Source organism: Notothenia rossii (genome assembly GCF_949606895.1).
Source record: "Notothenia rossii genome assembly, chromosome: 1".
NCBI lineage: Eukaryota > Metazoa > Chordata > Actinopteri > Perciformes > Nototheniidae > Notothenia > Notothenia rossii.
In genome coordinates, this window is record NC_136912.1 from 42695123 (window position 1) to 42722162 (window position 27040).

Sequence of the window (27040 nt, forward strand, 5' to 3'; positions counted from 1 at the left end):
CTATCAGGCTCTCCTCTCCTCTTTCTCTGCTTCGATCTCTCAAGCAAAAAGCACTTTCTTTCAAGATAAGATCCAATCTTCCTATTCCAATCCCAAAAAACGATTTTCCATCTTCTCCACCCTCTTGGACCCCCCCCTGGGTCACCAGACCCACCCTTCACCCACACACTGACCTCCTTTTCCCCTCTCTCTCCAAGTGAGGTTCTTACCCTCATTACCTCTGCCCGCCCTACCACCTGTCCTCTGGACCCTATCTCTTCAAACCTCCTTCAGACTATCGCTCCTGATATTCTACCGTTTCTCACCCATTTCATCAACACTTCTCTAACTTCTGGTCACTTTCCAAACAGTCTCCAGGAGGCAAGAGTAAACCATCTCCTAAAGAAACCCACTCTCAACCCGTCTGATGTTATAAACTACAGGCCTGTCTCTCTCCTCCCGTTCCTGTCTAAAACACTTGAACGCGCTGTCTTTAAACAACTCTCCTGTTATCTCCATCAGAACAACCTTCTGGATCCGCACCAGTCTGGTTTCAAGGCAGGTCACTCAACAGAAACTGCCCTCCTTGCTGTCACTGAGGAACTGCACACGGCTAAAGCAGCCTCCCTCTCCTCTGTCATCATCCTTTTGGACCTGTCTGCTGCATTCGACACGGTGAATCATCAAATCCTCCTTCGCACTCTCCAAGAACTTGGAGTTTCAGGCACTGCACTTTCCCTCCTCACCTCATACCTCAAAGACCGCACCTACAGGGTCACTTGGAGAGGGTCCGAGTTCGACCCTTGTCAATTAACTACAGGGGTCCATTAGGGCTCTGTTCTTGGTCCCCTCCTCTTCTCCTTGTACACAAACTCGCTCGGATCAGTCATTAGCCTGCATGGTTTTTCATACCACTGCTACGCTGACGACACCCAATTAATTCTGTCCTTTCCCCGCTCAGAGACCCAGGTCGTCGCACGCATCTCTGCTTGTCTAGCAGACATCTCTCAGTGGATGTCTGCTCACCACCTCAAGCTCAACCTTGACAAGACTGAACTGCTTTTCCTTCCGGGAAAAGATTGTCCCACTCTTGACCTAACAATCAACATCGGCACCTCTATTGTTTCCCCGATTAAGACTGCAAGGAATCTAGGTGTGACCCTAGATAACAAACTGTCCTTCACTGCAAACATCGCTGCTACAACCCTCTGCTGCAGATACACACTTTACAACATCAGGAGAATACGTCCCCATTAGACCCAGAAAGGGACGCAGGTTCTGGTCCAGACTCTTGTCATCTCACGCCTAGACTACTGCAACTCCCTCCTTGCTGGTTTACCTGCATGTGCCATCCAACCTTTGCAGCTCATCCAGAATGCAGCTGCTCGTCTGGTCTTCAACCTTCCTAAATTCTCCCACACCACGCCGCTCCTCCACTGGCTTCCAGTAACTGCTAAAATCCACTTCAAGACAATGGTACTTGCGGACATGGTTAAACCGTACACCCCAGCACGTGCACTCCGCTCTGCATCAGCTAAACAGCTCGCTGCACCCGCACTGTGAGGGGGACCCAAGTTCCCATCAGCAAAAACACGTGGGTTTGCTATCCTGGCTCCAAAATGGTGGAATGAGCTCCCCATTGAAATCTGGACAGCCGATAGCTTACACATCTTCCGGCGCAGACTGAAAACTCATCTCTTTCGACTCCACTTCGAGCGATAGAACTATTAACAAAGCACTTCTATACTAATAAAGGACTGGCTTATCTAAAGCCAGTTGAGTAGCACTTGACATGTTTTAGCTCTATGAAACCTGATGTACTTATATGATTCTGTTTTCTTCAAGTTTGTATTTTGTTGGTCGAACGCACTTATTGTAAGTCGCTTTGGATAAAAGCGTCAGCTAAATGCAATGTAATTTAATGTTAACAGATAATTGGCTCAAAACAGAATCAGATAGCTCAGATAATCAAGATTTAGTCTGAACAATTTATATTTATTCAAACTATAATATCTGTTCATCTTCCATGCCCTACGGTACGGTTGCTTTGCCATGGACTAAAACTGCATTGGTTAGCAGTGTGAAAATCAGTCTAAAACAGATAGCTTATGGAAATAGCACATTACATATAGCTATATGCTAGCTTTGTTTGGATACGTATTCGATTGTGTACAGTTTGTGGGGGTTGAATTCCATTTCTACAAATAGAAATGTCGGCAAATCCTCACATGAGAAAAACACAGACAAGGTTTTAAACAGCTCAAACACAAGGATAACAGAGGATTCTGGGCGTGGGATTTAGAGAAAACAGTACCCCTAAAACAGGGGTAGCCAACACGGTGCGCGCCGGCACTTAGTCGCCCGCAGGGGCAAGGAGCTAAAAATAGCTCGCCAAGCAAATCCAAAATGTATAAAATACACAAAACAAAAAAGGAAATGTAATTAAAAGAATCTACCCTATGCATAAACAAAACCTAAATCATAGCGAGCTCTATGTACTTACTACAAATCTATATATATCTAACACCCCTCCTCCCCCCACCCGACAATGAATATCGAACAATCACGTTCTTGCTTGATTTGCGGGACCAGCGTTGCAGTTGGGAAGAAAAGCAATGTGCACCTCCCCGCTGATTTTCCTTTTGGCAGAATCTACACAGCACATCAGCCCCATTGAACAGCCATCATGCCAGCCTATACAACACATGAGGGGCAGAGTTTTACTCTGTGTGTTGCAACTTGCATATATATTTATTGCACTTGACGCACACACACGGCGTAATTTCCAACTGGGACAGGGGGGACATGTCCCTCGCTCTTTTCGAAATCCCGTTTGTGTCCCCTCACTTTACAAATATGTTTATTATTATTTAACGCAAGCCGTCATCGCCACGGAGGAGCACACAGCCTCTGTGAGCGAGCGAGACAGAGAGAGAGAGCAAGCGAGGGAGGGAGGGAGGGAGGGAGGGCACACCTTTATCGTATTTAATATAGATAAAGTAAGAAATCATTCCAATGTGTACTATAGGACAGTAAAAAAACAAAAAACGGTTTAAAAGGGGAGTGACTAGTAAAATATGCATAAATAAAAAGAAAGAATGCTAACTAGGTAACGTAACATAATATCAGAATAAACAAGTTTAAATGATGTGTTATTTGCTGTGATCACATTCTAAAGATGTTCGGATTATTGAAAAGTATACAGCTCCCTTTCATGAGTGTTGAGAGATGTATCCATCAATTTATTTTGTGCTCAAAGTGCACCAGATTGATGCATTTAACTTCAACATTTAAAAAAACATCTTCCCTAGCGAGCAATCCCCCGGACCCCCCTAGGGGAGGTGAGGACCCCCCTAGAGGAATTGAGGTCCACCCCCAAATAAAGCAGGTTAAAATAATTTAATTGAATACATGTTCTTTTAGTAAACACTGAAAACGGGTCCCACAGACCCAAACAGCACACAAAGGTTAAAGGTAAGCATAATAATGTTCAAATGTGCTAAATATATACACTGCAAAAAACAAAAAAAGAGGAGTAAAAGTAGCCCCCGACTTGTTTTATTTTTTTAAAGTAGCCCTCACCCTAAAAAAGGCTGGTGACCCCTGCCCTAAAAAGTGTCTACACACCAAACTGACACCAAAGAACACGTCCCAACGGAACGTCGCCTCACGTCTCCTGAGTCTTGGCCATATTTCGCACTGGAACACACCGCAAAGACGTGCTGCTTGGCCGAACTGCGCATGCGTGAGTGGCAATAACTCTCCTTACCAGCAGGCGCCGGTAGTGTGTATTCGACATTCAAAAGAGGCAACAACCGGAAGACAGACTGCGTGATACACCGAGAGAAGAAGAACAGACTGCGTGATATAAACAAACAACAAATAGCGTGTGCGTTCCATTTTCACTCTACAGCGAGAAGCTCATGGGGTTTTCCCGAACCTGTGTCGAGAGCTGGAGTTAAATGAAATCTCAGATTTGCCTTCTTAATAGTTTGTTTTGGTCCCTCACTTCCGTTTTGCTTCTCATGCACTGATTCGCTAAGCTGAACAGCCAATAAGAGTGATTATTTTGCCGACAGCCTACCGATTCAACATGTCGAATCGGCGGCAGAAAATGTCGGCACGGCTGAAAAGACACGACGGTGCAGTACACACCAATCTGAGTAGGGCGACACGACGCTCATCGACAGCCTGACATCTATCGACGCGGAAAATTGTCTCGGTGTGTAAGGGCCTTAAGAAGCAGGCCGGTACTGGTGTGAAGGGGGAAATGTGTGTTTATGTATGAAGCTACAGAGAAATATAGCATTATCAAGCAGATCATTAATCCACAACGGTAAAATAAAGAGTATTCCAACTTAAAAAATAAGTTCATTATATATGGGATAGCCTTTCAATGTTCCTCTGTGGAAGTATTTTTGGTTGAGAGATATTAATTCAGGATAGGCTAGCCACAGCAGGACTGAAGGGACCGTGGGGATAAAAGTTATTCAAATGATCCATATTGAAAACTTTCTTTCAAAATGTCTTACCCACTGAGAGAGACCATAACCAGTTCCTCCTCTCGCTGTTTAAAGCCTGTTTAGGCTCATTATTGGAAAACACTGCTTACATTCTAACAGTTGGGTGACAAAAACCCCAGCTCTTCCTTACTTCAGCATAAATGTAACGCCATATCGTGAATGTACCATCTGGAATGTTTGAAATGTAAATGCTTAGTGATAAACTGTGCTGCAGAGAGAAGGGAAAGAGTTGGAGATAACGTTACCATCGGAGGGCGATCTTGATGGGCGTGGTGAGGCAGGAGGTGAAGAGGTCGGCTGGGAGGTCAGGGTTCATGGGTAGCAGCTCGCTGGCCTCGCAGGCCGCCAGCTGGATGCAGTTCTTCATGGAGGGAGGCAGGGGCATCTGGGCCAGCGGGTGGCTGGGGTTGATGGCTGCCACCTGAACACAGAAAACATGACAGTTACCACCTGAGTCACACTAAGGAATGATCCCTAGGTTAAATGAATGAATGCATTCCTGTTCAAATCATCATGGACACAGCATTGTACTCGCAGTAAAAATAAGTCTCTGCATTTACCCCATCGTAGTATTAGTAGCAGTGGGCAGCTATTATACAGCCCTGGGAGCAGTATGGGGGTCTGGTGCCTTGGTGAACTGGCCTATAAAAGTACCAGTGTACTCTGTGTACTTGGTCCATTCTGGGACTGGAACCAGCAACCCAAGTTAAGTCCCTTCAGACTGAGCTATTACTCAAAATATGTCCATGTAAAAGAATAAGGGTTGAAATATCAGCTGTTCTTTTAAAACTGCAGCAATCACAGAAAGTGATCTCACTATGAATCTGGTTTTCAGACCAAAACTTTAAAGGGATATTTCAGATTTGTTTGAAGTGGGGTTGTATAAGGTAACTATCCATAATCAGTGTTTTCAGTCCTCTAGATCCTGACATTTGGTCATGGGAATAAATGACAGAGGGATCAGAGGGAAGAGGAGCTGTGGGACAAACAAGGAGACTTTAAAGAAGGGAAACTTGTTTGTGGACACTTTTTAAGTCTGTCAGAGCCAACCAACACTTCCCTTTGTGACATCCCATTTGCTCAAACACATTTATGTGTTTGAGCAAAATGTGGATGTGGTTCCCCTCTACCGTGCAGATTGCTTTTCTCTTGTTTGCTCTGGGAGTGTATTAGATATAACAAAAAAATAAGAATAGTCATAACATTGTGCCACAACATTGTGCATCGTGGCTATAGAATGGCGAAGTCCCTCCCCTTCTGGGGGAGCTCCATGGGACCTTATTTCGGAAAAATTATGTATTGAAGTCAATGGGGAGAGAAAGATTATCTTTCGATCCCATTTGAATTGTGCCACGGATTACACATATGATGTTTGTCAATTTAAAAGATAATTTTGCCAGTCAAAAAAATAAAAATATGTCGTAAAACTGTGAAGTAACACATTTGTTTGTGTGAAACGCTTAATGAGCTACATCTCTGGTCTCGCAGACTCTCACAACAACACACGTCACCAAGATGGTCGTAACTACTGTCTTGCTAAACAAGGGATTGACTACCCTCACAATGAAATACGTCCAGAAGAATGTCATACAAAGCTGCCTGCCTTCCTTTGATTCTCTCTGAACTGCCTGATCTTTTTAATGTTTAATGTCAACCATTTGTGCAGATAGCATGAAGTAGAACAGATCGCCGATGCTAATGTAGCGTTAGCGTTTCTCCCCCGGGTTTAAATGGTGTATTATAGAATGATCACACCGGTGTGACAGTACTCTTCAAAGGGTTCACAAAATATGAATACTACTCTTACTGTTTAACATTTTGGGTTACTTAATGTTACTTCATGTTAAAGTCCTTATCTTGCGTAATTTACTGTAGCTGAAAGATCATAGAACTGTTTCAAAATGCATTAACTTGTTGGGTCTTATTCCAGTAACACGTGATATAGATCGAATATCGTTTCCTATTTGCTGTAAATCACTTGTTAATATCGGGAAAATGGGTCAAATTCAGAGGTATCCAGAAAAGTCTGGATTCAAACTTGCCGCTGCTTGGTGCTGTGTCGTGACGTCACGTGTGGTTCCGCGAATCCTGGTGAGTTCAACCCGTCCCAGCATCACACAGTGTAGCATTGCTGGTATAGCCGCATGTCAACTTTGTGTATCAGTGTTTATCTCCGAGTTTGTCTTGTTTTTTCCGGATCATGGTGAAGAGGTGTGTCGTTGGCGGGTGTAGCAACACCAATCGGGATGGTTTTACCGTTCATTTGTTCCCGAAGAGAAGGTTTTACGGGAGAAATGGGAGCGGAGTGACTTCCATGTTTTCAGCTGAGGCCGGTGGTGCACATTCGCGTTTTGCTGGCTCGAACCTATACGGTTCTAGGCCTCTTATTTCTGGTGTAAAAGGCGGCAGAGATCGTTCAGATTCATCGTCACTGCTCGCATCGTCCACACCAAATAATTGTTCTGTCAAATTGTGCCAAATACCCGCGCTATTAGCTTTTTCTGATGCGTAAACATCAACAATATTTGACGCCATTTTTCGTTGTGAACTCTCGCTGGCTGCGGGAGCCAGACAGCGGCAGCCGGGAACCACACGTGACGTCACGAAATGGCCTGCTTCCAGAAGAAAAGTTTTTTTATTGGACCTAATATTTTTCCGTTTTTTACATATTATTCAGTATGAAATAAAGAAACATACATTGACTATCTGTTGCATACACCCCCCAGAAATCAACTGCCAAAAAAAGTTTTTAATGTAAGATAAGGACTTTAAGGCTAATACAAATGACAAGGCTAAGACTGTAATGCTAACTAACGTGCTTGCTACTAGCTAGGTAGCTAACTTGATCCAGCCACTCCTGGTCCTTTCATCAGACGGGAAGCAAAAGAACGAGCAAGACCCATTGCTGGTATGATAACAACCTGGTACTAAGCACACAGGCATCTTGTTAAAGTTATCTTATCTTAGCTATCTCTTATATTTAGCGGAGGAAAACAATTGTGACATCAGTTATGGAGGAATGGAAATTATTTTTTAAGATTGACAAACATCATGTGTAATTCGTGGCACAATTCAAACGGGATCGAAAGATACGTTTTCTCTCTCCATTGACATTCAATACATAATTTTTCAGAAATAAGGTCCCATGGACCAGAAGTAGATGGGCGTGACGTCGCCACTCTATAGAGTAGTGCAAGAATGAGTCCCCAAAAGAAGTTTGCATTTGACCACTTCTGGTTCTGTCATTGTTTAACAGGATTTTGGTTAGATCAGCGCCGTATAGATAGATGCATATAATAAGATCTCAGGTTACCACAAACTGAAGATATTTTTCACATTTACAGATGTAACGATTCATTTCAGACAATTTGAAACGCGAGGGCCGTGATTGGTACGTGATCTGCCCTCGCTCAAGGGAAAACCTCCAGCTTGACTTGAGACCGCCCCTGTGATAGATAAATGTAATTATAATGAAGCCAGCTGCAATGGATCATTGATCCACCAGGGGGTGCAGTGGGGTTCCACACTGGAGCTCATGTGAAATAAAGTGAGATACAGTATGCTGGATGTACAGCGGAACTTTGTTAAGATCCATATGTCACGGATATCATACTACTGTGCTAAATAAGAGACATGTAATCATTTACAGAACATCACCATGTTGTTAAAAATAATTAGAATAATTGTGATTTATTTATTGTGGCTTTTATGTTTTTAGGTATAAAATGTTATGTAATTCAGGCTTATAGTTCACCCTTCTCTAAAAGCCTTCAACAATGACAATATTCATTGTAATTTAATAAATCCTTCCAACACACATTGTAAAAAATAGCCTACTGTAAGTTAAGAAATCATTTCAATATGTACATCTTCTGATGTAACAACAATAACATTATAAATAGTAACATAGCTGAACATGGTAATGCACATTTAGCTTTGAGTGTTACTGACCTGAGATGTTTTTATTACATGAATTAAGGTGACTGAGGCTTTTTAACATACAGGGATGCAAACTCATCAGGTATGAAAAAGGTGACAAGGATCCGAGCCCCCGGCTCCCCCACCCCACGGAATGACAGAGGATTTTAGCAGTCAGAACAACTAAAGCAGCAGTGTTAATAATAACAGAAACGCCAAAGAGTCACATAATAGAAATATATAAAAGCATTTATTTCAAATTGTGGAGCAGTCAGTTTATAATTTTGGCAGCACTGTTGAGCATTTTGAAAATGTATTTTCAGGCCTCTGTGCAAGGCTTAAGTCTTTTTATCTTTATAGCCACATGGTGTAAAGTAACTAAGTTCATAAACTCAACAAGTACTATACTTGGGCACAATTTTGAGATACTTGTACTTTATTTAAGTATTTCAATGTTTTGCTACTTTGTTCTTCTACTCCACTACAGTTCAGAGGTACATGGTGTACTTTGACTCCACTACATGTATTTAATACCTTTAGTTACTTCACAGATCTGGATTAATTAAGTGAAATATAATCAAGTGTTAAATCAGACTTTAGTTCCACCTGGAGTAAATCCACAAGCTACCCTGCAGTATACAAAGTCATTCAAACTAGCTGCACCTTTACCAGCTTTGAGAACACTTTCATGATCAATCATTATAAAACATATCATATCTATTATTCTGAAATGGACCAACCTGCACAATGACTACTTTTACTATCGCTACTTTCACTATATTTTGATGATAATACTTTTCTACTTTTACTTGAGGAACCTTTTGAATGCAGGACTTTTACTGTAACAGAGTATTCCTACACTCTGGGACTATTACTTTTACTCAAGTACAAGATCTGAGTACTTCTACTTTTACTCAAGTACAAGATTTGAGTACTTCTACTCTAGTACAAGATCTGTGTGCTTCTACTTTTACTCAAGTACAAGATTTGAGTACTTCTACTTTTACTCTAGTACAAGATCTGAGTACTTCTACTTTTACTCAAGTACAAGATCTGAGTACTTCTACTTTTACTCAAGTACAATATATATATACTTATACCACCTCTGTTTATAGCCTATGAAAAAAAATATTAGAAATAGAAGGCTAAAGCTAACGTTAGCAGATAGTGACGATGTATAGCTAGCTAGCTCAACGATTCCTTAAATAATATTGCCACAGAAAAACTTTTCAGTTCACATCATGCTCTGCCGCTCCGACAGGGAGCTCTGCTCTGAACACCTGAACGGCCCGTTCTAACAGCTGTTCACCAGCGGTCCAGTCTGTGCCACAGTGACTCCGGACGCACAGTTAATATTAACGAACGTAGGTAATGTAGCTGCTGAAGCTAGACCATCATCTCGGAGCAGCAGAGCCTTATTATACATCCATGAGCAGAGCCGACAGGCAGGAAGACTCGAGCACACAGCTCGTACTTCATTATAATATATAAAAAAAGAACACCATGCGTGTCATGATGGCACATAACAGCTCACGGCCGCAGATTACTCCGGGTCCCAGCCCCCCCCATACCCAAAAAATATTTGTATTGCAGATCTACATGAATTACACAAACGACTTATTTTGGATTCAAAACGGCGAATTTCGCCGAAAGGTGACAAGTTTGCATCACTGAACATAGACAGGGCACAACTGAAACATAACATCTGAGATGTAACAACATAATACACTTTTCGGGAATGCTTGGGATGTGAGGAGTGAGGGACACGGCTTAGAACGGGCGTGTCGCCTGGCAGGACAGGAGAGTGTGTGCACCAGTCTGCCTTGATCTATGAATTCATGTCCGTGACACTCACTGCTGCCCACAGCTGTTTTATAGAAGGAAATTCCTTCACTTCATGAAAGTGTTTTAACCACACACACCTCTACACACACATGACGGGTGTTATTTTCCCCATAAGGAACAAGTCGCTGCAAATTATCCCGCTTATTACACGGCCACATTCTCAACAAAGTAACGATATGACTCCCAATATTAATTGAAATGCTTTTATGAATTTAGAAAATGTTTTTATTGATTTAAAAAATAGTTGTATTGATTTAAATTGACATGCATCCGCTAAGAAAAATAGTCCGTTGTTACAGTTTTTTAAACAGTCTGAATGAAACGGCAGCTCTCAGCTGTGTATTTACACAACTAATGGCCCATCAACCACAGCTCTGTCCCCCCCTCCCCCCTTGATCTTTCTTCTCCAGCAGCTAAATTAACGGTAGGTTACTCTGAGTGACAAGCTTACAGTTAGACACAACACTGTCATTGCAAGTGACCCTCAGTTAGTTGACTTTTATGTTCAACTGCTAAATTCGTTACTGATAAAAAAGGGCTTCTACTGTACCTAATTACCTTAACACTAGAACCGCCAGAGGTTTTTGTATAGGCCTACCTAAACCCGTCAAATCCCGCTATTAGAATGCAATTTTTAACAACATAGGGTGCTACATAACACACTTTCAGGAAAAGTCACGGACTGGGAGACTTTAATATTTTTATTGAAAAAAAGTTACATTGCACACACACAACACACATCACACAAATTGACCCGATTGGCGGTTCTAGTGTTAAATAAACTCACTAATTAATTAAACCAGTTCAATACGCATTATTCTTATTCTTATCATTCTTTATGAGTGCAGAAATAGTCTTAAAATCAGATCTGTTTTTTAAATGAAATCTGACGGCAGGCAGTTAGCTCTGATCACCTATGATAAATGCGCCACACCTAATCGCTGGCCATTCAGCCACAGACACTGTTCGAAATGGGGGGGAGCTAGGGGGAGCATATTTGTGTCACACAGATTAGAAATGTTGAGTTTCTGTAAATAACAGTTCTTGAAATAAATAATAGTTATTGTTCATTACAGTTTCTGAATATTTGTTTTATATTTGTGAATATGTCTGGGTGTTGCCATCTGTACGTGGCGGCGCTGCCTTCTTACTTACGTTGCTATGGTTATGGCGGTGATGCCGGCGCGGTATTTGAAATGTTCATATTGATATATTTTTTAACTCTGGCTGTGTAATAAAAAAATATGGCAAAACGAAAACAGCCGAGCGTCACAGCTTTTGGATTCACAAGCAAAGAAGCGAAGGAGTCTAAAAATGACAACGTAAACGGAAAACAACTTTTAGTTGGCCGGCTGTAAGTGGCGTTAGGGTCGAGCTTGACAGCTCCACACCGAGGGAGAGGCCTGCCGATGCGGAGCCTGAAGAGGCTTCAACAACGGCCACATCCGCCGGCATAGTGACACCGTCTGTATTAGTAAAAGAGTGTTTTTATAGCAATTGATCGCATCCGCGCTGCTGCGCCAGTCAACAGAGCGTGCGTGTGACATATTTAGTAGCAGGATGTGCTCTGAAAAATAGGGCTCCCCGAAAGCAAATGGGTAATTCGAAAACTGACAGAGCTCCCTCTATACAAATCAAACTGTAGACGGTGTGAAAGCACCTATTGTTTTAAATAATGGTCGGAATGTGACCTGTGAGCCTTCTGAATTACCGTGGGACAGCACAATCTAAACTAAAATGTTCAATCAATAAAGTAACATCTTATCTTATCTTAATAATATCTTCATATTAATAATAATAATAAATCATACAGTATGTGTCCGAAAGGGAGCAGGAGGAAGACACAAAAAAAAAATATATATATATATATATACTGCATATTAAAGCAAACGATTGTAAAGGTTAAAGTATGAGCATAACAAATAAAGAAGTGCAATGTAAACATTTACATTATAATTATTTAATATATAAAGACTATATATTATTGAATTACAAGATTAGATATACTTTAGTTCATCTAAAATATTGATGTGTTCAAATGCTCTTCAAAACACAACTGAAAGTCCATGAAACTTGTCTTTCTGTATTTGTGAATGAAGCGCCATCTCCTGGTTAAAACCTGAAATTGAAAATCTGGCAACGCCCTCTTGGAAAATAGTGGGAGGGCTTAACATTCCTCTATACTGGTCTTTGGCTGGTGGTAGGCAGGAAGCTGTAAGCTGGAGTCCGAAATTCAGTGCTCCATCTGTAGTACTACGTCAAAGTACGGCAGCTGCTAATTAGTGGCTAAATGAGACTACTGAACGTCATTATGCCAAACATCCGCCACCTTTAGCTTGTTGTTTATGAGCAGCCATGGGAAGGATTTAGGCTTTATAAATCATAAAGGTGGTGATATGTGGAGTTTATCCTGCCGAACAAAACGTGGCATTATCATGAATGTGTATTCTGCAATATATGGAAATCCACTGGGAAAATCCCATTGCTTTTTGTTGAAGGAGCCCTTGCCATGCTAACTTCAAGGTGGCCCTACAAAAATATGTAATCACTGCACCACTGTTGGAGGAAGTTGGACTTTAGACACTGCAATGGGTGCAAGGTGAGAGGACAACAGAAGAAGACAGAATGATGAACTCGAGACCAGATAAGACATTTGAACACAAGTTCAGGACAGACTGAAAGAGAAAGAGGTCGGAGTAGAAAGAAGACCTCCACACTTGGAGTAAAAACTCATCTTGAGTCTCAGTGTGCACATGTCCCATAAGGCAACAGGTGAAGGCATCATCCCCCTGCTACACCTACACCATCCTGCTCTAGCTGTTGTCATCATTTCCCCAAGCTGTTTGTGCTTCTCAGATTTGTCATCAAATCATCACACTCAGAAACTTTTCTACAAAGACAAATCTGATATTCATTTGAGCACTTCAGGCAACAGTCTTCACTGAGAACAGGAATGTATAAATTGTTCCCAGGGTGAGCTCATTCTCATTTGAAAGTGTTTACTATGAACGGAGATGTTTTTCTCCACGTATAAGCCGTTGTGTTGTGTTTACCACGTAGAAAATTGAAAACCATTTCAAATTGAAATCTCAATAAGAGTTAAACACCTTTCTGGTACAGTTATGAGCATCATGGAATAAGTAATGAGAGTTGTTTTTAAGGGATGTTCTATCTGGTGCATTAAAACAGTAGGAAGATGTGATTTCAGAAAATACAAATTAAAGTTTTTGCACGTCTGCCACCTTGTTCTTTCACAAAAAAAACGAATAACTGACGCTCAGCCTGACACATTTTGAGAACATTATGATAATGTTATGTTTTATCGATCCCAGTGAGGAAATGTTCCTCTTGCTTCCCCCTTTAGCAGGCGGTCTTTAGTGGTAAAGCCTCTTGTCTATTCTTAAAACAGAATGAGTGGTTATTTCCACACAGAGCGGCGGCTCAGTCAATACTTGCAAATGTGAAAAATGGAGGAGGGATGAATATGATGAGTTATATTTGGAGATCATTGTGCTGTTGTACTATAGATTTGTTTTCTAGGAGTTCGATATGGAGTGTCTTTTGGTAAGTACACTTTAATGATAAAGGCAGCAATCCAAGACTTCCCTTTAAGATCACTGACTGCACTTATTCTTGCATATATCATTTATAAACAGATTAGGGAGAGAGATTAGAGTAATAGCATTGCTTGTATTGCCTCTTTCTTTAAAACAGTCTATTATTCCAAGAAACACAAGAAACCATTATTTTTGATAAAAGTGGAGATTTTCATAGTTATCTTTTCTTTCTTTTTTTTATTTCATAACTCCGAGGAAGCGCTTTTTATTATTAGGAAAGCTGGTCCACGTTAAAGGTATACTTACAGAAGCTCAGTCTGTAGGGACGTGCCTTGGGAACTGAATGGTCAGCAGTTCAAGTCCCGATCGGATCAAAAATATGGAGTGTTGACTGGTAGCTCGATAAGCTCTACTACTGGCACGGCCGGGTTGTCCTTGACCAAGTTGCGACCCCCCCAACTGCAACCCCAACCCTTTCTTAACAACCCCAACAGTGCCGGAACACTGGCAGCCTCTTCGCTCTCCCAACGCTCGTTATTAGTCTGGTCTATAGGTCCCGTTAGTCAGAGGCAATCTACACCGTAACACTACTTTATGAACCATTATAAGCATTTGGGAGAACTACAATGTGATTAAAGTAACAAAGCCAAAGTGTCTCTAGAGGCCCTGTTCATTGCTATGAAAGTTGCTAATTGGTGCATGAAGCCAAAATTGCCTGACTTGTGAGTATAAAAATATCCGGAACCTCTGAAATTCTAAGCCAATAGAGAATGCACACTTGCGTTTCACCAAGCCCCGCATCCAAACTGCTGCATCACAGCAGTGTCACCAAGATCGAATTATCGATCTATCCTGGGTAGTTGATTTACCACAAAATGTCTTATTCATTGATTTACAGATGTCTGTTTCCAAATGCAAGTATGCAAAAGTACAACATAGTGAACTCCCTGTATAGTTGAAAAGTGTTCATTATGAAGACACAAAAACACAATTCGTAGTTTCAGATGATTAAACACGAATAAAAACATAATTAAGAATGCTTGTTTTCCATTTTCTCTTCATAGACAGCCAAAATACTAAACAGAGGCCCTTTAAGCAAGCCTGAGTTACTAATATAAAAAAAACTCCCTTCTGTACGTGGCATTTATAATTTTTTGGACACAAGGCAATGCACTATAGGTTTGGCATGTTGAGAGAACATTTATTTTATTACTTTTTATCTGCACCGCACTTCCTGTAAGCCGCTTTGGATGAAAGTGCCACCTAAGAAAAATATAATCAAATGTAACCCTCCTCACTTGAGCAGATGGAAAGCAAGACAAAGAGCTTGGCTTGGGTCACACAGCATTGTGGCTGTTACCTATCTGGACACTCAGTTTCATGCACCGCTGCAGGCAGTTACGGCCCGTCCACACACAGGCATGAAAAAAATCTTGAAAAATCTTGATGCTGGGCGTTTCTGAAGCTTGGCGATTTCACGCGCCCAAGGCGACCAACAACCAATCAGGAATCTCGCAGGAATCTCCCGTCTGCCCCCGGCATACAAAGCAAAAAAAAAGCCGCTTCTTCTCCACTATTGCCAAAATGGATGCCGGTTTTGTAGCAAGGGTAGCAAGACTAAATATACTGTCTATGCTTGCTAGCTGTCCATGTATTATATGTTATACTATACATTATATATTATGCTTATACTTATTATATATTATATTATATATATTATTATTATTATATTAATATATATATTATATGTTATGCTACATTACTAGCTGTCCATTCAATGTTAAAAACTGGAAGTAAACTGGATATAAACTCCCCAAACAGGTGAAAACCCACCAGTTTCACCAACTATCTCTGCCACCTCCCTCCATGCCTGGTTCCTCCGGTTTAGGTCCCGGTAGGTGAACAGAGAGCAGTCGTAAAGGACCGGGACATTTCCTACAGCGATGATTAATTTATCCTCCATTTTATGACATATGGAAAAGATCTGCATACACGCGGTTTGATTGGCTAGCGCTTGTACTGGCGGGATTTGCATAAACGGGATTTGATTGGCTAATGCCAGCTTCGAAAGTATCGGGAGCATCAAAAGTTGAACATTGCTGAACTTTTGATGCTCACGATGCTTGCAAAGCCATGCTCCGCTCCCCACAATGCAGTTTGGCGAAGATTAAAAATCTTCTACGTCACCCCATTCAAGTGAATGGGCGAAGCTTTGAAAGATTTTTTTCATGTCTGTGTGTGGAAGGGCCGTTAGAGATTGAGATGTTTTTGGGGGGGGTTATTGTAGCAGCTGGTTGGTTTTAGAGGCACTACAAATGTATTTGTTAATGTGTATTACTTTAGTTTAAGGTTATTTAGTTAGTGTAAGGTTTTTTTTAAGGTTGTACATATTTGTATCTCTTAATTCTAGATGTATGGATTAAAAATACTTTCAGTTTTGTGTCTGGGTCTCTAGTTTAAGCTTCTGATAGATTATTAGGCTGTAGTTTTTAGCAGCAGCCCACCTACACTACTTTGTTCTAGTAAAAGTTGATGATCTGAGAACAAAGTCGGCTACCTGTCATAAAATACAATTTAAATTATACGGGCGTTCTTAAATTAAACCTTAACTGGACTCAATATGAGAGTGAGAGAGCAATTTGGTAATCTTTTATTGATCTTTCTTGAATTATTTGAGCTGGAAAATGTGCAACTTGTCTTCAATACTTATTTTCCCAATTGAATTTTGCTCTGAAACATTTGTGCTGGATGTATAAGAATACTATGATCATATACTACTAGCCTAGCTTACTGAAGAAAAGCACGGCGGTTAATTGCGAGCTGTTACAGAGACCTGTTGAAGAGCTGCAGAGACCCTGAACAGCTGTTTAGCGCAGTGGGAAGTGCTAAAACTCTTTCTGTGTTTGCAAACACTTCTGGGGCTACATGCATACAGGCTGAGCAGAGGGACAGAGGGAAACAACTGTCTGGCACCGACTGTAGAGGACACTGAAAGCCCTCACACTGTAAAAAGGACACCATCAATTATATAAGTATGTGTAGACATACACAACATAAGTTATTTCATATACAGTAAAGCAGAGACAGTCAACTGGCTTTCCCAGACACTCCAAACTCTAAAGTGATGTCTTTAAATGTCTCCAAATATGCAAACATATTGACTTTGATATGGTATAAAAGCAGAAAAGCTCAACATTTGTGAGACAGAAAAAACAATTTTCAGAATTTTTTTTTTGTCAGTTATTCTAACAGTTTGCGATTATTTTTCTGTTGATCGACTAATTAGTTATCCTAAGCTGGGGGCTAGATAATTGTTAAAAGTTGAAAACCACAGCAGTAGACAAAACCACACACCCAGCAGTAACAGCATAACTCCTGAAGGGAAACTCTTCTCACAGCTTACTGCGTGCTGCAGCTGAGTATCTGATGCAAGCTGGGGTAAAACCACATTACTGGAGTAAAGCACTGAGGGGACGCCTTCGTCTTACAAACACAACGATATATCCAACAAGGCTGCCCGGGAAACAAAACTGAAAAATATGCTTCTTAACTGTAGGACTTGGAAAAAAGCAACAGAAAGTAAAGTCAGTTTGTATAGATAAGACCGCCATGACCCCATTCAAATGCTCAATCCGGTTTCCAGTTAAAATAATCAAACTGCAGGAAATGCCTTGTGATGAGGAACTGTAGATTGATGTAATGCCTCCCTGCTCTTGTACATACTGCACTGCCTCCCTGCCCTCTGCTAGTCCAATAACTCATTAGCTGACTCTATAATAAGTGGAGGGAAAAGGCGGCAGCAGCTGAGGCTCAGATCTCTCTGTTAGACATTATGTATTTACAGGAGCACTCTATAACAAGCTCCGCACACACATGAATAAATAATGATATTAAAAATACAGAAGAATAGTCTTAATTAATCGGGGCGTGTGATAAAGTGTGTAACTGTGCATGCGTTTCCTTTTTTTATTTTTTTTATCAACATACATATTTTATTTCTCTTTGAAACGCTCACAGGCGTGAGTGGGAGTCGTGCGGATGGATCTGTGCCAATCTTTCCTAGAACAACATTCCTCTTCTGGGTCTAATGAGGAGAAGTCGACGCGCTCTCAGAGGCAGACATCACCAACAAAGCGTTTTCAGAGGCCTCTCCATGTGTCAACCTGAGGAGAACTGTCGGAATCTGGAGGTGCCGGCGTGCCGCAGTAATCCTGACAATAAGCATTGCCAGCCGAAGCTGATTAATGCCGAGCATCTCCTGTAATTATCACATTAGCATACTGTAATCTCGTAAATTACCATGAAAATCACCAAGACAGCTTCCCTTTCTTTCTCTTCCAGGGGGAATATCAGGCGACAATATAAATGCTCAGAATTCCGTTTTTTCCCCCTTTAAAGAGTGACGCTAATTGATGTAATCCTACAGGGAGGGGATTCAGATGTAAAGACACGTGATCACAGCAGGAGCACAGTCACGCCTTCACACGCACATCCTCCCAAAATGCAACTCTAGTCCAGCAATACATTTTAAAGCCAGTCGCATTAATTATTTATTAAGATGATAGAAGGAGGCTTAATGTGAGCATCCTGGAAACGCTAACATCTAACCCACAACATGCACACAAACAAACCTCGCACACACCGTCCGGCGTGTCATAAATGAATGATGCAGGGCACACACACACAAATATCTTTAGCCCCGCGGCTAATGCAGTGAGCATGTTTGCTGAGTGCAGGCAGTAAGTGATGAGATATTTAAAAGGAAGCAGGTGGCCCTATAACAGAGCACTCAGAGCGTCATCTACACACAACTGTAGGAGGTGGTTGGTATGGTGCAGCGGAGGAGTGCAAAAATACCACCTCCTCCTCCATCTCTTCCTCCTCCTCTTGTCATATCATGCCATCATCCTCCTCTTTCATATCCTTTTAATCTTAAATCTTCTGAATCAACAAACAAATATAGTCCCTGTAGCGATCAGGCCTGTCGTGCTGTGGGAATCGTGTGCATGTGTGTCTGCCAGTGCTTACAAATGACTGTAGCTGTGTCCCAATTCAGCGGCCGCATCCTCCTGAGGATGCATTCGGAGACCGCATACGTCACTTCCGCCAAACGAAGGCTGTCCCAATTTAAAAAAAAAACAAGATTCCTCCGAATGCGGCCCGCAAATGCAGCCTTCTTTCCCCAGATTTAGAGGGATACATCTGATGTACACTCCGCGGTCTACCATATCCCAGGATGCAACGGGTGACGGTGACGAATGAGTTTTAAAAAAAAGATATGGCTTGTAACGTCCCATCAACGGCTACAACGGTTTCAGCTGGATTCGTTTTTAAATGTACTCACCCAAATAGTAAACGACATGAAAGAAAAGTAAACGTATTTAATTTGTGTATTTAAATATACGGGCAATTGGAGATGTCTTCTTTATATTACATACATAAAATAATATGAAGTGAAAATATTTCTAAACCCTGTTTGGTTTTCATATTGTTGGGATTCATTATAAAGCTAATGTATTTATTTAACTGCTTTTGTTATACAAATCTTACTACAATTTAGTTTTGATAGGGAGCAAGGAGCAGACTGCGCAATTTATCCAGATGCGCGGGGAGAATGAAGCCCTCTTCACGGGGGTTTGTTGCGACCTCGGGAAAATAATTTAAACATATTATATAACACCAAAATCAGTACAGCTAGATATGACTCCATATTGAACAGTTTTGAAAACAGTTTTGAAAACAATTTGAAAATATTTTACTTAGTGTCAGAAATTATTACCGGCACTTGTGACTGCAGCTGGTTGCTAGGTGACGGGGGCGGCAAAATGTAGGGGTAACTGCCGGTGACGTACAAGGACATGCTCCGTAGACCGTCTCATTTCGCAGTCCGCGGAGGACCAAAGCTGGGTCCTCAGGAGGATACGGCCGCTGAATTGGGACACAGCTAATATATGTGTGTGTGTGTGTGTGTGTGTGTGTGTGTGTGTGTGTGTGTGTGTGTGTGTGTGTGTGTGTGTGTGTGTGTGTGTGTGTGTGTGTGTGTGTGTGTGTGTGTGTGTGTGTGTGTGTGTGTGTGTGTGTGTGTGCGTGTGCGTGTGCGCGTGCGGGAAGCGTGGGTGAGGTGGGGACTCCCTGCTTGGATCATCTCCTGCATTATTAAAAAGTATCCGGAAGTCAGCGCCTCTCTCTTTATCTTCCATTACCTTTACCCATTATACACTTCCTGTGAGAAGGGCAGGCACTCGAGTATAAGAACAAATATAATTGCTTATGGAGGTTATGCAAAGTTCAAGCAGGGGACTTCTTCCGTTTATTTCCCTCCCAAAACACTCGAAGCTTCGAGGTCCAACCTTCATGTACATTTCTTGTGCAGTGATGAGGGAAAGAGGTAGATTTGTGCCGTTATTTGTGTGAACTGATCGACAATTGCTGTGGAAATGTTTTAATCTGTAAATGTAAAACACCTGCAAAACAACTCAAAATGTATAAATTGATTTCAAGTTAATGATAACTTAGTAGTGACAACTTCCAAACTGACATTTGTGAATCAAATGTTTGTTTGTAAATCAAAAACTCATTTTTTGATCTCAATTATCTGTTTGTGGTTTGCATTTTACACACACACACAGATTTGAGACAAACTTTCTGCTGGTCATAATGAAAACTCGTTGCAGTTAAGATCCATGTCCATTCAAAATATCAATAGAGATTGTGTATGATTCTCATAAATATTCAGTTATTGCCAAAAACCTATTTTTGAGGTCTTCTAAACTCGATGCTTACACAGAGATACTTCACCATCTTTACTCCCAGGCCTTATGGCTTAGGATAGACTACAGTTATTTAACTGACAACAGACAGTGGCCCATTACTAAGTAACACTTCAACAACCTGTTACAAAAAAATGACCATCACCTCCTCAGCTTGGGCCCATTTGAAACCACCTACCTACTGTATACTCGCTACTCCTACTATTTGTGTCAAAGTACACGCTCCAGGGAAAAGGTTAGGGGGTAGTTCACTTTCAACATGCAGTACTTTGGCCAAAAGTACTGCATGTATATTTGAATGTAGTTTTAATTTTAAAATTGTGAACGCGTTGCTTTTAAAAATGGTCAATGTGTCAAAACTCTGAAGCATAGCAACGATTCAAAGTTATTCTACCCAAGTCCTTCCTATGTTCTGCCACCTCTAGGTAAGAACCTAGAGCCTTTTTGAGTGTTACCCTTCCTTTAGTGTGTCATATAGGTTTGTGTGCATGTAAATGGTCTGCAAAGTCTAAAATCCCTGTGTTCCCTACAGAGGGAGTTTCTCTCCCACACAAAAAGTACTTGTTTGATATAGATCACACAGTAAAACATTATTCATTGATATTGTATAAGATTGTTTCGTTCCCTATATTATCACAAATCATATCGTAATTGCAATATCATTCCATATAATCGCAATTAGTTTCAAAATTGTGCAGCCATTTCACATAACCAGTGAAATATAATTAATGAAAGAACGTCAATAAATAATGTTGCAGAATAAACATTAATCAATTCAATTTCCTGAAACCAGATAACGATGATATTTGATGATATTTAGCAAAAACAAAGCAGTGATTTTATCGTGGATGGTGCAGCCCCTACGTGACCTCTGCACAACAAAACAAGAGAAGAAGAGCAGGAGAGGAAGCACCGACACTGTCAAATACTGCAGCGACTCAGCCGTTTGGCTGCTGCCTTCACCTCTCACTGTAACGGGTAACACAGCGTTCACACCATCTCCTCCTTACTCTCGCTCTACCTCCAGTCTCCAAGCTCAGTACTGTCAGCCCCTTCCTCTCTCCCTCGTTTTCCAGCTAATCTACAGTCTGGCTGAAACTTCTGCATGAATAATTTAGATGAATGACAGAGCCGTCTCATTAGGTATTCACATCAAATGCCGTAGCCTGGAGAGAGAAAGCGAGAGAAAACGTAATAAAAAGATGAAGTGTTGAAGGCACTGTGGCTGGTGGAGGTGTGTATCTGCGAGTGTGTGTTTGTGTACTCCCAAGACTAAACCAAAACTCAATGATTTAGAGCCAGCTGCCCGTTTGATTGGCTGGATCACTGCACGGAAGGATTTTCCGAGAGCGGAGAACCATGACTCGACACGCCATGACTGACACCACTTGGGTCTGCTTCGTAAATATAATACGAGCGTACATGTGTCCGCGTTGTGTTTGCAGGTGAAAAATCTCTGACTATTCATTAATAAGTCATAAATACCAGCGGTTTAATTCCCGCTGTTTGCCTTACGCGCGATGTGTGTGTTTTATGATTCACCTAATCTTTATTTTTCCAATTACAACCCCTGTACTAATTCATGGCTGCTGTTCAGTGACATGTTGTAAACCAGTGTGTGTGTGTGTGTGTGTGTGTGTGTGTGTGTGTGTGTGTGTGTGTGTGTGTGTGTGTGTGTGTGTGTGTGTGTGTGTGTGTGTGTGTGTGTGTGTGTGTGTGCACATGTGTGTATGTATGTGTGTGTGTGTGTGTGTGTGTGTGTGTGTGTGTGTGTGTGTGTGTGTGTGTGTGTGTGTGTGTGTGTGTGTGTGTGTGTGTGTGTGTGTGTGTGTGTGTGTGTGTGTGTGTGTGTGTGTGTGTGTGTGTGTGTGTGTGCATGCATGTGTGTGTGCATGTGTGCGTGCATGTGTGCGTGTGCGTGCGTGCGTGTGTGTGTGCTGCCCACCTCCAGCTCCTGCTCTCTCTGCAGGGCGAACTGTTTAAAGGACTTGACGATGATCCCTGCGTTGGAGCAGTCATAGACGAAAATGGACGGGCTCCCCATCCACGTCTGCAGGTCGTAGATGGACAGTGGGATGTACTGGGTGTAGTTCTGATGGAGAACAAAAAAGAGGAACATGAGGAATGGTGTTATTGCTGAAAACTCACTTTTATAGATCTGTGTTTAATTATTAACTAGTCATGTGTTTGATGAAGAGTGTGAGCTTAGCGGGAGAGAAACAGTTGAAGTTATAATAAGGGAGAGTGAGAGAGGATGATGAGGGAGCCAATGAGTATAAAATAAATCCAATAACCACAGTGCTATAAAAGGTGTTATACCCGTTACCTAATGGAAAATGACATTCTTCACCACTGCTGAAACATCAAATCCCTCCCCTACTGATTACATTATATAGCTATAAGCAGGGGTTAAATTCTGTTTGGAAGGGTGGGGGTGGGGGGGGGGGGGGGTCGAAGATCTCATGATTTTACCTTAAGGGCTATACTGTATATGAGGCCCTAAAGCAACTGCTCCATTATCTGTATCAATTGCAAACATTGATGCCACCAAATGACACAATACAAATAGCAATTACTTAATTTGAATTCATTTAGATCTTAAATTATTAATGTACACACAAAAATGTTTACAAATATCCAACCTTCAAATTGCTATTTTAAATCATAATTACTCTGCACACTTGCTAGAGAACATTTTTTATGAAATCTCAGTTATAGGGCTGCGAGATTATGGCCAAAAGTATGCTGTACATTTCACAGTAAACGATTTAATCATCACCAAAAGTCGATGTTATTATGACGGATCAGAACTCAGCTTTATGCACTCGCATACATACATTTAGCTTGGTTTAGGAAACGGGCTCCGTGTTACAGGACGGATCGCGTGGTTTCGCGGCTCCGCTGCAGACTCCGGGAGTCCGGGCGGGGGGGCTGCGGGATGCAACTCCGGATCGGAGCAGAGACAGACGTTCACTAAGCCAAAAAACTATATCCGGTCACAGAGATCTGCTATTTGAAAGTAAAGTCAACACATATCGACACTAAATATAGTCTATATTAAGAACGAAAAAAGTTTTAACATATAGTTTTTTGTATGTGAGAAATTTGCGAGGATGATGATGTCAGGGCATCATCCTATGTGCCGGGGCTTAGCCCCGGACAGCCCCGGCCCAATTTAACCCCTGGGTATAAGTATAAAGTTGGGAAATATGGAGGGAAAGGGAGGAGAAGAAGACATCAGGCCCGGGGGTGTGCTGAGGACATGGAGGTAGGGTAAGCCCAGACAGTGGCGGTGCATCATTGTGAGTAGGTGCTTACTTATAGGACAGGGACATGAAAAACTCAAGATGTTATGTCTGATTTGCAAGTCCCAACCCTAACATCACAGATGCAGTTAGCTGCTGTGGTGGTGGGGGGGCTTTACTGCATCAACTTCATCTCAACGGCACAAACCCCTCTCAAACTGGTCAATGATTTCAAATACCTGGGACATACATCATGTATCACAATATCATACATCATGGAATATGTGAAAGACTTCCAATCTCAAAAAGCCAAAGCCTGGGCGGTAGCATTAAAGTGGACAAAATATGACGATATGACCTGCTGAATGCAATACATGTTAATATGATCAGGAAAGCGAAATTCTCAGAACAACCATGAACAAATGGAGTCGAATGTCTCTCAACTTGCAATATGATAATGATATGTTAATTGTTAAGTCATTTCACCATATTAATTGTCCAAGTTCTCACATGATCCTATTTTGTAACTTGTAACACACCGTTAATCCCAAACAGACCAATCATTGCTAAATAGTAAGATTTGACCTTTTTATAGTTTCATAATTTGACAGCTCTCCATGCATTAGTGAGGTAACTACAAGTGCCATAAGCTCCTTTCAAATACAAATGATTACATAAGGCCGGATGTTCCCACTCCATGTGAACTCCTTATATGACTAACAACTGGGTAAAACTAATGAGAGTAGCGTTTCATTTGATTATTTCCTTAATCACATTATAGTTGCACTTGTGATCTCAGCAACAGATAGGTAGGGTTTTTAGGTGTCAATGGCTACTGCTCTCGTTTGTGTGTGTTACCTTATTGAAGACCCAGATCTCTCCGTTGACGGTGGGCCGCGGCACCCCGTGGCCGTTGTAGTGGAAAAGGACCCGCTCCTCTTTGGCGTTGCGTCTCAGCGACGTGCACAGCTTCTTCACCTCGTCCACTGTGGGGTCCAGGCTCTGTTTGTAACGCGCCTGGAAACACATGAGGAAAGAGAGGACGGTTTTAGCATGATCTATTGCAATATTTTTAAGCGGCACCTGAAAGATTGTTGAAATAACAATGATCCATTTATTTTATTAACACAATATCATTTAAGTCATTTGGATTGTCTTTGTTGTTATCATATTTGATCTTCCTCTGCTGCTCTCCCTGAGGTTTCTTCAATTGTTCCCCATTGTTTGGTTTTCTTTGGAGTTTTACAAGTGTCCAATGCTGCACACCCCTGAGATAAATGAGTAGTTTGTGACTTTGGGCTATATAAATACAATTTGATTGATAGATTAATTGCTGATCATTTTTAATCTAACTGTAAAACACAGCTTTTTACAAAGCTAAGTTGAATACTCAATTCTGATTGGTCAAAGGTTGGTCAGAGGTTGTTTATTATTGCTAACAGACTGCTAATAAGGAAAATCAAGGGACTATGTGCAGTCAATACGCAGAAAGAAGTCATTTTAACGTCAGCTGTGGATAGCAATCTCGACCTTGGGATCATTTTTGAATATTCACTTTTATTTTTTGGGAGAAAACAAACACATTTACGATTCATGATGGTTAAACCATCACCAGTAAAGAAAAGAAAAAGAGAACAAATGAAGGAAAGTTAATAAAAGAGCGCTGGACGTCAGAGAAATCAACAGAAGAAAACAGACAGGAAGTAAACACTAACAGGAACACGGTGTGGTCTGGTAATGGAAAAGAGAATTTGAAAAGACTTTTACAAAAAACCTCCATCAGCACTGCCATCATTTCAATGTACGTTGCTCTTGGGATCCTGATCATCACATGAATGACCGGCTCATTGCACATTATCTCTTACTAAAAACTTAAGAAGGAACTGTTGAAAAACCATAGCATCACAGTCACGGCACATAAGATGATTGCTATTGTTTAACCACAGATAATGGTAAATTATTTCTATATCTTGCAAGCTTGACATTATGTAAAGTCTTTTTCATTCTTTCTAACAGGTTGCCATTTAGCTCAAGCCACAAAGATGCCTCGTAAATATGTATTGCTGTGGTTTAATGAAAAACAAAATCACACAACAAATTTGCCAGTTAGTATGCCTGCAAATCCTAAGGGATGCTGGGAGAAGGGCAGACCATGCGTTACATCTCTATTCATTATGGTACATGACGCAAAAACTGCTGGTACTGGTGGTTTTAAAATGCATGTAACATATAGCAAACAAAGCCATGGGGGAAAAGATGTGCATGTGAGAAAACAAAGACGTGTTCTACTACAGAATGTGACACATTAGGCTGGGTAGATGTAGATCACCCCATGTTTCCTATATATTGTTTCTTCATGTGTGCATCACAAGGCTTTCTGTGAGAGCAGTAGTGACTGCAATGAGTCTGTGTGATCCAGCCGGGTCTTACATAAACACACTACTCATTTTACAGGCATTTATATGGTTGACAATGGGGAGAAAATGACACATTTTCTTACAGGGGAATGCAGCAGACTCAGATCATGGTCATGTGTTTGATATCTCACAGCAATAACATGTACAGTATGATGTTGAAGTAAAAACCAGCTTGTGATCTCAAGTTGACCTGCGTGTGGTTAAGAGGCAAAGAAGAGTTTTTTCTATAGCTTTAGCTTAATACATCGAAAAGTTCAAAAACAAGGAAGAACTATGATGTTATAACAACGAACAAACAGGGTGTTCAATGTTTATGAAGTAATTACTGGGAACAATACAATTGAACAAAAGGCATTGCCTCAAACATTTCCCCAAGGGATTACATCGTTGCAATGTATTTGTATGCTGAGTTTTGGGGATATTTCGTGCTTTCTGTTTTGAGAAGCCCAAAAATAAGTATGTGACTCAGTTATGGAGTGACTAAGGATTTGGCACACTCGATGGAGACATTTTGTTTGCAAAGCTCCAATATAACATTGAAGAAAGACTCTGTGCTTTGAAAGATACAACAACATATAATCGTAACCTTTTGAAAAGCCTTTCACGTGTTGAAACCGATTTTAGCTTTCAAGCATAAACCCAAAGAGCTGAGAGCATTTATAGGATAGCTACATAAGCAAGTGCAAATTGTGGGTAAAAAAGCATTCTTTACACTTCCAAGTGTGAACTTTGAACAAGCTGTTGATAGTAGGCAGGGTAAACAATATGACATAATATTGTAGCAGT

At 41.2% G+C, this 27040-nt stretch overlaps 1 protein-coding gene across 1 annotated transcript in view; it reads right to left on the minus strand.

Moving 5' to 3' along the window:
- The window catches only part of rptor (regulatory associated protein of MTOR, complex 1), a 259618-nt gene that overhangs the window by 104286 nt on the left and 128292 nt on the right, over positions 1-27040 (minus strand). The window contains exons 5-7 of the mRNA XM_079649716.1: positions 24696-24854; positions 22538-22684; positions 4748-4923 (exon numbers count right to left, since the gene is read on the minus strand). Of these exons, the coding sequence (XP_079505842.1) occupies positions 4748-4923; positions 22538-22684; positions 24696-24854 (482 nt within the window). The remainder of the gene's footprint in view (positions 1-4747; positions 4924-22537; positions 22685-24695; positions 24855-27040) is intronic.